A 13,546-nucleotide genomic window follows, 5' to 3' on the forward strand; every position below is an offset into this window, starting at 1 on the left:
GAAGCATATGCGATCCTCACGGCGGTTAAGTATATAAAGCAAATTAATGTTACGAAAGCAATTGTGTTCACGGACTCACTGAGCGTCGTTAGAGCTCTAACGAGCTTACGAAAACATAAGAACCCAGTCTGCAATGAATTATACAGCTTGCTATGCTCAGCGTATATGGGCGGCCAAGTCGTTATAATATGCTGGGTACCCGGCCACAAAGGCATAAAAGGCAATGTAGCTGCAGACGAAAGCGCCACCTCAGTAAACTTTGAATACACAGACACAAAAATAGCTATCCCTCCCACTGACCTGAAGCCTTTTCTGCGTCAAGAGTTGCGAAAATGTTGGCAAAGGAATTGGGACAGTGAAGTGTCAAATAAGCTACACACAGTCAAGCCAAGAATAGGGAACTGGATATTCGAGAAAGCAACAAGATATAAGGAAGTACTTCTTTGCAGGTTAAGCATTGGACATACTTATGGGACACACTCGTATCTACTCAATGGAAATGATCCCCCGAGATGTGACGGGTGTGGCGACACCCTTACAGTCCTTCATATTCTCATCCAGTGCCCCGAAATAGAAACCCAACGTAAAGAGTACTTTCACCTCGCATACCGTGAACACATCCCTCTTCATCCGGCATTTTTTTCTTAGCAATGAACCGCTTTTTGATTCTAAAACAGTACTAAAGTTTTTAGAGGACGTAAACAAGCTACAAATAATCTGGCCTGGTCATCTGTGACTTCAAGTACCCTCTCGAACACTAATGCTTTCCATAGATTGTACACTGTCATGTCATTGTAATGGAGATTATATGCACATAGCTCACATCATTAGTCATTCTCACAGTTTTATTTCTTGGATGACTTCCGCAAATCCACAGCAACCAGTTTTAGGTCCCTATACAACCACGTCGCATGTACCATTTGCAACTCATTGAATCATCACATATACTACTTTGTAAATCCGCTACCACATGACATGGCGCTCTTTGGCCATAACTGGCCCTTGTGCCATTAAACACAACACATCATCATTCTACTCAATACCACTGACAGCCATCTCAACGCACTAGGGTTCATGCGCCACCTCATTATTTATTCATCGGAGGCGTGAGTGACCTCCCCCCTCCATTCTTTTTGACTGGAAGTCCTTGATGAAAATGTCTCGTGTAAAAATGCCCTTAAAGGATTGAAACTATTGATAACTCGTATTTAAAGGCACATTATATTATATTAATTGTTGTGGTTTAGCGTCCAAACGCCAATATTTCATTATGAGAGACGCCGTAGTGGAGGGCTACGGAAATTTTGACTATCTGGTGTTCGTTAACTTGAGCCTAAGTCTAAGCACACGGGCCTCAAGCATTCTCGCCTCCACCGAAAATGCGCCCGCCGCGGCCGGGATTCGATCCCGCGACCGGCGGGTCAGCACTCGAGCACCATAACCACTCACACACCGCGACGGGTAAAGGCACAAGATCAAGGCACATCGAAGAGTGCTGATTGTGTGAGATACTGGCGTTAAAGGGTACTGACATCGTGGTCCAAAAACCTAATTTTAAGCTAGTGGTCGACTCAATCAGGTTCGCTCCGACTCAGGCCAACCCGTGAGTCTGAGTCTTAGTGAGTCCGGCTGGCTAATATGTTGATGAGTCCGAGTCAGTCCGGTTTATAAACAGTTTAGTCAGTCCGAGTCAGACCGGTTGAGGAATATTTTGGTGAGTCTGTGTCCTAGAGTGTCCGCAGAGCAAAATACAACGTATATTTTTTGGGTGAGTATAAGTGAGCCCGAATTTTGGCCGACCTATGCACGCACGAACGCACACACACACAGAAACACACACAACACACACACACACACACTCACACGTTTTGGTTCTTTGGGCACGGCTGTAAAATGTGTTCGACGCCGCCGCCGTAAGTCGACAAACTCACTCATCAGTCGAGTCACTCAGACTCACTCAGGCTAACATCGAGCCGTGAGTCCGAGTGAGTAATATTTTAGTGAGCGTGAATCCGAGTGAGTCCGGTCGAGGAAAATTTCGGTGAGTCTGAGTGCGAGTGAGCCCTGAGCGCAAAATATATTTCTTCAGTGAGTGTCCGAGAGCTCCGCATTTTTTACCGACCTAGGGTTTTACCTACACAGCTTCAGCATTACTATCAGCCTTATGTGGGCTCACATTTATACTCCCATTGACTCACACCTAATTCAAAGCACTAGTGTTCATAGGCCAGCTGAATACTTATTGATCAGAGGCGTGAGTTACGGAGGAGGGGCAGGTGCCGTGACTCTCCCCCGCTCCCCCGTATACTCTTTCATACGAAGGTATTGGTAAAAATATCCCATGTGAGCCATCCCTTTCAATAAAAATGTCCTCACTGTGCTGCAACCATTGATAACTGATATTTGAAGGTGCGAGATCAAAAGGCGCAAATAGAGCACCAATTATAGCCTTAAAGATCATCGACACCATGTTCGAAAAAGCTAATTCTACGCAAACGGACTCATGAGTCGACTCACTCAGGCTCAGATAGAGCCGTGAGTCTGAGTCTGTAAGAGTCCGAGTCAGTAATATTTTGGTGAGTTTCAGTCTGAGTGAGTCCGGCTGAGAAAAATTCCGTGAGTCTGAGTCCCAATGAGTCCGGTTGACGAAGATTTTCGTGAGTCTGAGTCCAAGTGAGCTCCACATTTTTTGCCGACATATGAGTGTGCGTTATATTCGAGCGGCATGGCAGCAAAGGACACGTGGTATAGCCTCTGCCCCACCCGCCCCTTGCTACAGTGACGTAAGGCCCAGTTCACGCTCCAGCCGCGCTTTCCAGCCGCTGTAAGGCCACCGCTTCGTCTGCGGCCGAGGCAGTAAGCCCCAGCCATATATGGGTGTAACTAGGAACCGGAGAGTGACTACCCTCGACACTCATGTGTCGTAAAGAGAACAGCTCCGCCGTCAATAATTATGTCCAGCAGCATATAACATGTGACGTCGTTACCACGTCTCTACATTCTCATGCCCATCCCGTCGCGTGACTTGTGTTTCCTTGCTCTATGCACGAGCATCACATGCGCGCTGGCACTCGTCCGAAGTGGTTGCCCCAGCAGCCTTGCCGCGCGCCATTTATCGCCTCCATTTAGCGAACCTGCGGGATACACGACGCTTCCAGTTCCTTTCAATAACGAATAAGTGTTTGCCCCATATTGCCTTTGCTCAGCATTTTCCATTTACATACTTGCAGCCCCAATGTTTCTAACGGATCATTTTTGCTTTATTTTTTGCTCAAGGGCCTGCAAGGGTTTCCAGGACTACGAGGAGAACCAGGCGAAGCAGGTTTGCAGGTATGGCCCAACCTTCTCGCTTAAACAGTGCCGTAGACTTATTTTCTAAGCCAGGGGTATCAGGCACACGGCCCGCAGACATTTCGCTCGCGGCCCACGGGTTCAAAAGAATAAAATCCTTGCGACCTTGCTACATGGTATTCTCCATATTCTCCATATTGCCTGTTGCGATTAATAATGTTTTGTTCGGGTAAGCTAGAGGCGGGACTTGGTTTCAAGCATTTTTTTCCTGAGGCACCCGATGCTGTCACAATGTTATGAAACAAAAGCGCGGAACGCAACCTCTATTTTACAATCGGCGTCGAGGGTGCGAGTGCCCGAGGTGCTCGCCCGTTGGTTCTGGGCGCTTATTCAGTGCTGCCCCGGGTGGTATTCGCACGCATGGCAGTCTAACATTACTACAAGTATTTTTCTTATGTCGCCAAGTGACTGAGAGGCCTCAGCTGGCAAAAAACACCCTAAGTAAAGAAGCTTACATTGTATAATGGCTATTGTGAATGTAGCGATATACATGCAAATACGCAGCGCTGTCAGTCACAGAGTTGATCAACACATTCAAGAAACACAATTCGCCATCTGTTTAATGAAATTACTAGCTGAAATTGAGCAACCGTAAGTCTCTTGGCATGCTCAGCATACCTCTTATAGTACGTTGAACGAAGCGTCATACAACGATATTCATGATGGCCATCCCTCGCATACTACTTGAGTTTCAGTTTCAGTTTACTGAACATATTTGGGTGGCGGGTTACATATAGTGAGATGTATACAGAAAGAGGTCCCTTAGTGCGAACATTGCAATGGGACATCTGCAATGGGAGTGCAGAGGGCCCGTCGTCTTTCTCCCTACTGGAACGCGTTTGACAATATGAGCTTTAATAAACAAACAGCATCAAAACTGTCTGGGTTGGGAGAGCGAAGGCTTGGAAGGAAGGACAGGACGACACAGAAGAACAGACGCTGAACTTGCAACTGAGTTTATTTTGAAAGCCATCTCACCACGAAAACGTATGCGCAGGCGCGTCACAGCAGATTGTCGCACACCCGATAACAAATTCCTGGGAAAAATCGCGTTTACAAACTACGATAACGCAGAAGGGTTGCGTTTGATCAGCTTTTACACTTATCAGCTTTGAAGGAACTCAATTTCTTTCATTGTCAGATGCACCGAAGGTGCACTGATGCACGTGTCTACGGTAGCATTTATCTGGTCAGCCTCTACGATCTCCCTTTCTCGCCTGCCTTTTACTCTGCTCATGGCGTCACTCTCCTCGAAAAGTGCTCTGCATCCGCAATTCCTGCAATGCGCAGGAAGGTGGCCCCATCATTCTGAGCTTTCACCGTGTTTGCATGTTTCCTTATTCTGTCGTTAAAACAGCGGCCCGTTTGGCCTATGTAAGATTTTCCACAACTCAGTGGTATCTTATATACGACTTCCGCAGCACAGGGAACAAATGGCTCCCTATGCGTCTTACCGCAGACTTTTTTCTCTGTTTTTTCACCGGCAAGATTGCATAAACGGGAAAGCTTAAGGGGTACCGTGAAGATGAGGTCTACCCCATGCTTTGATCCTATCCTCTTAAGGTTATGTGAAACCTTGTGTATGTAGGGCATGACAACAAACTTGTTGGGCCTCTGTCGTGTTGTAACGCTGGGTGCTCGCAACAAATGCAGTATTAGTAAGGTTCGCCTGAGCCGCAATGTACAACACATTGGCGAGAGGCACATGGCGTTGAAAAAGAAAAAAGTCACAGTTTCGCCGCAACGGTGAAGCAATGAATGCGATAGGAAAAAATTGGAATGTAACGCGAAGAACGGAAAGCACCTCGAAATTGCCAGCGCATCGCTCGAGCCCAAAGGACGCACGAAAAGAACGCGCACAGGACAAGCGCAAACTATCATGCGTCACAGCTCGACACTTGAAGCCCACTGCTCAAACATAAAGCAGGACGCACGAAACGAACGAACAGGTACACACAGGACGAGCGCGAACTAACTGTCACAGTTGTTAGTTATTTATGCTTGAACAGTGCGCTCCTTTCGCAAACGCGGCCGCTGCAGCCAGCGAAGTTACCTTCGTACGCTGTGTGACTTCATCTCGGACATCACGGGGAAAGCACAGGGCATACAACCCTCCGCTCCACCCCCCGCCCGCCCCCTTCTTCCCTCGAGATAAGCGTACGAAGGCGACCACGCCCTGTAGGACGAAGAGCAACGGCGTTCGCAGGAGCGGGGCGACGATCCTAAAAGAGCGCCATCTATGTGGTGACTAAGAAAGAATTCTCAAGTAAATGATGTATATAAATAGCTCGCCGTTAGCAGGCTGAAAGTAATGTTCGTGGCCAAACCGCCTAACGCCACGCGCTGCGAAGCGAGAGGTCGCCCGTTCGATTCCGCATGTCGGAGTTTTAGATGCGAAGTATCTTATGGAGGAGTTCAATCCGGTGGTGGTGTGCGGCGTGACCACCCTTAATGCCTATGCGCATACCCTCTCCACACAGCTCCCCTCCACTCCCCCTCACCATTTCTCCTGTCCGCTTCTTCTCTCCACTTCCCCTCTCCCCTTCCCCTTTCCACTCTTCCTCTGAAACGCGGGCTAGACATGCCGAAATTCTCTCCTGCGCAACGCCGCGATGAGCACCAGCACATGCGCGTCCCCTCCCCCTCTCTCTCCTTTCCTACGCTGCCCCCCTCTCGCACGCATATATGTATATATATATATATATATATATATATATATATGTGTATATATACGGTGCATGACGGCGGTGACGGCAACGGCAAAATCAGCCGAGAGACTGTCCATATAATTGCTATCGTAATAAAAGTGTAACCACATGCTTATGCTACATTTTTCTTCACATAATGTGTTCTCGATATTGTACTCAAGATCGTCCTGTTGTGTTAGTGTCTGCACGCCAATCTTTTTGCGATTATTTTTTTCCAACTAGCTCAACTTTCAGTTGTGCTAAGCTTGTGTATGCTGGGAAAACACCATATACGGTATAGCTTTGAAAAGGAAACTAGGTTCATGTTTGAAAAGTGTGGAAGCGGTTGCAGTGACAAACTTCAAATGAGGTATAGTTGGCGAATAAGGAAAGCCTTAGCCTGAAGCCAACATTTCAACAAGTGAACATTCTTGGGAAGGTTGCCACGGAAGACGAATTTTGAGAATTGAGCTACCCTTGCTTGCGCACGTTGATCAGCTGACGCTGTGATAGAGGGTCCTTGCGAGTGTTCTTAACAGCGCTCATTTGTGAACAGAAGTGATGTCCCAGTGGACAGCACTGCAATTACACTGCATACGATGCGCGCGCATACAATAGAGACATTTAGAACAGCAATACACGTGACAAGTAGGAAGTGCAGAATCTCATGTTAGCAATGCTGGAAAAGTAGGAACTGAGTAATCATTTTATTGCGATATCAATTATATGGCCACTCTCGACTGATTTTTGGCGTCGCCGTCTGTCGACGCCGTCATGTCTCGGATATGTATAAGTATGTATATATGTAAAAACGAACAAAGAAAAATAAAACAGAGGAAAAGAAAATCTGAAGTACATGACCGCGGATTCGAACCAGCAACTCCTCGCTCCCCAGCGCGCTACGTTAAACAACTCAGCCACACGCCACTTCTTTTTTTTTCTTTCATGGTATTTATCACACTGAGCATTACAGTGCGCAATAAGAGCACAAATAAAGCAAGCAGAAGTACAATCACATAGCGACAATAAGCGCTCAAGCGTTACTAAGGGCACACACGATGGCTAACACAATTAACGTGCAGTAAGAGTTCTTCACATCGTGTTATACTGGAAAGGTGGTGAGGCCGAGCACCTCACGAAGAGGGGGTACCAGTCTGGTCTAAAGTCCAGGTCGTCATAAATGTCCTTTAGCTGAATAGTCATGCGAATGAAGTGCATGCTTGAAGAAATGGTGGGTTCTGCGTTACGGTCCTGCATACGTGTCTTCCATAAGCTATGCATACCTATGAGGAAGAACATATCATATGGCACTTCATCAAGCGATGTTGGTGTAAGATAACGTATGGTTTGAGAATTGATGACAAAACGTTTCTTCAGTGCTCTCTGAAGGACATCCCAGAACAGAGTAGCGTCTTTGCAGCTAACAAAGCAATGTTCTATTGTTTCCGCCACATCACATAGAAGGCAGTTAACAGAAGAAACAAAAATACCTTTCTTTTCAACCATGTGTTTACCGGAATTGCTTCAGAGTGGAGTTTATAGAAAACTGTTTTTTGAATTAGGAGGAATATACATTTTGCGCGCACGTTTCAACACATCGTGGCCTCAAAGATCGGAGTACAATGAACGGTACAACGGAGGCGGGAAGAGCATAGTTAGTAAATCCTTATGTAGTACCTTATTTACTACGTATTGCAACTTATCCATTGCGCGAGATTTTATATACAACGCTTTCATCGAATTTTTGCAACTTTCCTATGGTCTTCGACTTTTGAGCCGATGCGTCGTGACAATATTTTCAGGCCAGTTAGTTAGGGTGGGTTGGGATTAGTACATCATTATCTATGGCAAACAGTTTCACGGTTCTTCTTTTTTCGAGACAATTCCCACCCCGTAATCTGTTCATTCTTGCAGGTTACACTTGTTGATTGCTTGCGAGACTTAGTTGTTTCATCAAACTTCTCCGAACGCCCGTGTTTGTGGGGATTCATGCAGTGAGTTTGCCTCGCAGTTGCGTTCCTTAAAGCTCGCTTTTCCATGGAATACGTGTACACAGTCTCGCGCAAGGTACTATATAAGCCGCACGCCATGTATGCGCCCGCGAAATAACGGCGAGCTATTCATATGCACCATGCACCGCTGGTGGTAAGGAAATCTTGGAGGAGTGTGAGCGTGTTTTCTATCGCGCAACGCTGCTAATTTTCTTTCAATTTGAAAATGCCCTTGAGTCGCGCACGACAAAGTGGCCTTTTTTATGTACCCAGACGTGATGTGGAAGGAAAAAAGAAGAACACCAGGAACACCTTGCATCAGACGCCCCCCTGTGGTAGGAGACGCAGGAGGTAACTCCACGCGCCACACTTTAAAAGAAAAGAAAGTGTCTAAGAGCGTATGATTCTCCATTATCGACACTTGCAGACGAAGCGCTCCTAATTTTCTTTCATTTCGAATGCTGCCCTTGAGGCGCGCAGGACAAAGTGGCAATTTTCTGTACCCACTAGGGATGTTGAAGGGAAAAAAAGACAAAGAACAGCGGGCACACCTTGCATCAGACGCCCCCTGTGGTAGGAGACGCAGAGGGTCACTCCACGCGCCGCAGTTTAAAGGAAGAAGAAATATCTAAGAGCGTCTAAATTCTAAATTTCCCCACTGACATTAACCGTCGGTTTCATGGCCATTCCCCCGCAGTGGGTAAAAGCCAAGAATTAAGGGTCAAGCAAGCAAGCGTCTGATTCTCCATTGTCGACACTTGCAGCGTGCTGCTCAGCGCGTAGGCGTAACAACTGTGACAGTTGCTAGTTCACGCTTGCCCTGTGCATGGCTGAGCGTTCATTTAGGGTGTCCTTCTTTGAGCTTACGCGGCACGCTGCAAGTATCGAGCTGCTTGTGGTTCTTCGTGTGACATTGCGATTTCTTGCTATCGCATTCATTGCTTCGCCCTTGCGGCGAAAGTGTGACCTTTTTTTTGTCTAATCTCTATCATTCGCTTTTATATGTAATTATTCTCTGCATTGAAAAATAATTAAACGGGTTAATTGTTTCTGGTGTAAGTGGTGCATGGTCGTTAAATACGCTGCTCAGATCGTAGCTGTCTGCCTCACTCTTAGAAACGACGATGACGCTATCCCTTTTTCGCTTTGGCGACATTGCTCCACAACAATATCAAGGAAATAGCAGTCAGTACACCTTCAAATTTTTAACATGCGCAAACACTGGCCGACATTAATGAACTCGGATGATATCTATTGAGTGCACTCGTTTATTGTTGTTCAAAATAAACATACTTTTCAAACCTCTATGTCATGCTTCAGGTCTGTTATATATAACAAATATTATTACTCACAGGAGTGCACCTAACTACGCTCGTTGGTGCATGATTAAGGCGGGAACGAACGGCACCATAGTCGGATACAACTTAAGAAGCCCAGAGAGGCCCCACCTAAACGACCGAAGCGCGGCAGCCGATCGCCTCCGCGACTAAAGAAATAGTCCCGCTCACGCACGCGGCAATGTTTTCCGAAGGCGGCGTCACCGGCCGTCCCGCTCATGACGTCAGTCCGGAGTGCATGCTCATTGGTGCAGGCTTGTCTGCGTCCGCCTTTGGAAAGGAAATGCCGCGTACTTCTAAATTTTTATGCGACTATAGACACGGGACAGTGAAAGAAGATCTGTAGTTGTTAGTTCAGCGCCCTGTCTGTCCTTATTTCACCGTCCTGTGTCTAGCACTGTTTGGTCCAGTCTTAATTATTATTTGTCACAATCTTTAATGTTATCACGCAACAGTACATATCGCGAAGGTGCGTTTTCCGGCCACCTCACCAATATGTAAGCAAAGCGCAGTCTGTAGTCTGACAAAGACTACAGACCAGAACGTATCTGAACCCGGTGTCGTCACATATCACTTCCCAGACATGCACGACAGATAAATGCAAGAACTGCGGTTCTAGAGCCACTCTGGGGTACATGCTATGGGAATGTCGAGGGATAACGAACAATAAAGGGAATGCAGCCTGTAGTGATCGCCTCCGCGCGCGCTGTGGGACTGTGTTGCATAGCTCTGGCCTTGAAGATCAGCTTTGGGCTGTCCAGCGGGCCTTGCACGACTCAAGAATTCCAGGGCGTAGCCGAGGCGGGACCTTTTTTTCCATACCGGAAAAGCGCAGGATCTTTTTTTAAAAGTATCTTGTATGTATGTTGTCTGCGGTCTAGCTTGACATACAAAACAAGTCCCTTGCACAAATGCAATGGTGCTACCCTCTCTCTGAAGAGTCTGCTCACATATCCTATTTTTCTATTGGCAAAGTTCGTTTTTTAGAGCTAAAAATAGAATTTTCAAAAGCTTTACAATTTCCACAGCCTGTTTCATACAACACTGCCCGAAATTTCCTTATGCACATGCATTCATTCTCTTACTCCCATCATCAAACATTACTTATTCCAGGGTAGTGACGCGGAAACTATTCTCCACGGGACTACTACACGACATGTGTTGTTTAATCAGGGAACAAGTGTTCGCACAGTTTCCTGTCTCAGAACCTTCACGATATCACTCGCTGCAAGCAAGCGGTATGCGTAACTATTTGTTTCATCACTATTGTGGCTTTCTCTGCCATTGCTATGCAAAAGTCTTCACATATGCAACAGTATATTCGGAGTGTCAAAAATAAGTGCTGCTAAATAGGTTCTACTACTGGCCCATTTGTACCAAAATACACGTGATGCATAATTCCAGGGGTCATCGACCTTTCGCTAGCAGCCGAGCTCACACATGACTGTCTTTATCCCATTTTTTTTCTTTCGAAGTGAGTCCCTGAGAATTCAACATTGCTAAATAGTTCTCCCATTATTTTCTCCCCTATATCGATTAATAACGCTCTTTTCGGTAGGTTACATTGACGTGAGCGCTCTAAAGCATTTTTTTTTCATCAGGCACTCCATGTGGTCACCATAACTTCATCATCGCTCACCACGGTAACCATCATTGAAATATGCCTCTATATTCATAGGCAAAACAACATCCAGCTGCCCGCAAATTCAAATCGTAATTTATTTTGCGTGCCTTCTTTTTGCGTGCCTTCTGTCATAGAGCAGATGAAGTGGCCCTTACGTATACAGCTTAGGCAACTTGTCACACATCGTCGCGGCCATTTCTTACTTTCAAGAAAGAGCACTCTGGAATTCCAGCTGAAGTGAAAAACACATGGCTGACCCCTCTGTCATAGGAATCGGTATAACACAAAGGTGAGACGTGTCTTCACAGACCTAGCGTTATTTCTTGAATTTTATTTTATTTAGTACATACTGCAGTCCGTAGGCCAAGCAGGAGGGGCGAAAAAAGGAGCATAGCGAAAAAAAGCGAACAAGTTATACAGCAAGTTAGAATACGCAATACTACTGAAAAACAAGTAATACTAACTAGGATGCTTAGTTATATATCTCTAGAAAAAAAGTGAACAAATTTCTAGCAACAGTTTCAAGCACAAAAATGTAAAGCTACACAGCTGAAACAATAAGAGGACATAATCTAGCATCGCAATATGAACAGTGTTGTTTACACAAAGAGGTGCATGTATTTTTCAAAGTAGAGATTGCCACGTTCATGAAAAATATTTGAAGGCAGTATATTCCATTCGCTAATGCTTCTCGGAAAGAAGGAGTATTTGAAAAGGTTAGTACGTGCAAATTGCGGTGTCAGATCATGATTGTGAGCATGTCTAGTTTTCCTGGAAGAAGAGGGAGAGATGTATTTACTGGGATCGATATTAAACTGCCGATTACGAAGCAGGAAAAGAAACGCGAGTCTGGCGATAGCTCTACGCTCTTTCAAGAGTGGAATGTTGTTAGTAGCCATAACTGATGAAGGTGAATCAAGATTGCGATAGGCAGTATAGATTAATCTTAACGCTCTCCTCTGGACCATTTCAAGGTTATGAACATCCTTTTTTAATTAAGGGTACCAGGCTACGCATGCTTACTCTAGACGGGGTCTAACAAATGTATTATAATGCCACGTGCGTTTCTTGTTATCGCTTTTGCGGTATTCGGTTTTCGCCCACAAAAACTTTCAGCAACGCTAAGCGCAAACCGCGCCTCATTGTTCGAGAAGCTTCGCAATTATTGTAGATCGTTTTGTTTAGATTGCGCGCAAAACGAGCTAATTCTACAGCATGCGCGACAACCAGCGATAACGCTACAATATTGGACGGCACATGTATAAATGCCGACGCGCTTCACCGCTTTTCAGTTTATCGACGGCCGACGCCCTGTTAGCTGGTATCAGTGTACAGCGTGTATTGCTGTAGTTGCACTTTTCATTTCCCGGCCACAAGTTCGGCCAAATAAACAGTTCCATCTTGAACACACCAGCTGCTGTCTTCATCGACGTCACGACCACGTGACATCTGGCAGAGGTGCTCTTCGTCCATGTTCCAGACGCCCCCGTCAAGCCGTGAACCAAGCCCGAGTCGCAAAGAAGACGTCGATGCCAAGGCCGAGCAGCGAGCAAGCCGCAGGCAACAAGATCTACTGCCAGAGCACGGGCCTCTACCTGAAAAGACCCGGCAAACAAAGACCTTGGCCTCGACCACAGCGACAATGACAGACGCTGTGCCCAAGGAGCCGCCAACCTTCCGCAAATCGTCCTTCGAAGATCTAGAAACCTAGCTCGAAGCCTACGACCGAGTTGCCGTTTTCAATGCCTGGACCAGCGAAGACAACCTACGGCATGTCTATTTCGCTTTGGAAGACGCCGCTTCGACCTGGTTCGAGAACCAAGAGCGAAGCCTGACAACGTGCGACATTTTTCGCGACAGGTTCCTCACCACAGTCACGAGCGTCGTCCGCAAAGATAGGGTTGAGGCTCTGCTCGAGAACCGCGTAGAGATGCCGAATGAAAACGTGGCGCTCTTCACGGAAGAGATCACCAGGCTGTTCCGCCACGCAGACCCTACCATGCCCAAAGAGAAAAAAGTTCGCCTTCTCATGCGAGGAGTCAAGCAGGAGCTTTTCGCGGGGCTGATGCGGAACCCACCCAAGACCGTCCAAGAATTCCTCTCGGAGGCGACAACCATCGAGAAGACGCTCGATATGCGTACTCGGCAGTACAATCGCTGCACATTCCACGACAGCGCAGCTGTTCATGCCCTCGGCTCCGAGGACTTGCGCGAAACGCCCCGAGCCATCGTGCGAGAGGAGCTGCGAAAGCTCGCACCTTTTGCACAGCCCGAAGTGACGACGATTGCGGACGTTGTACGCGAGGAAATCCAACAGTCACTGGGTGTTCCTCAGCTGGCACCGCCGAAGCTGCAAGCAATGAGCTATGCTGCTGCAGCTCGACGCAACGGCCCCCCTCCTCACCCAAGTCCAGACGCCGCGCCGCTCCAGCAGTTGCGCCGCCAGGCACCACCGCCGCCACCAACGACGTCATACCGCCCGTCAGCCGACCAGCGATACCCGCCGAGGAAGACCGACGTTTGGCGCGCCCCCGACCATTGTCCACTCTGCTACCA

General features: G+C 47.0%; 1 protein-coding gene across 1 annotated transcript in view; it reads left to right on the forward strand.

The window, feature by feature from the left end:
- LOC119394579 (collagen alpha-1(II) chain) overlaps positions 1–13,546 on the forward strand; it is a gene marked incomplete in the record, with an annotated part of 1,710,759 nt that overhangs the window by 487,721 nt on the left and 1,209,492 nt on the right. The window contains 1 exon segment of the mRNA XM_049415838.1: positions 3,277–3,330. Within this exon segment, the coding sequence (XP_049271795.1) occupies positions 3,277–3,330 (54 nt within the window).

This window comes from Rhipicephalus sanguineus, chromosome 5 (assembly GCF_013339695.2).
Source record: "Rhipicephalus sanguineus isolate Rsan-2018 chromosome 5, BIME_Rsan_1.4, whole genome shotgun sequence".
Classification (NCBI taxonomy): Eukaryota; Metazoa; Arthropoda; class Arachnida; order Ixodida; family Ixodidae; genus Rhipicephalus; species Rhipicephalus sanguineus.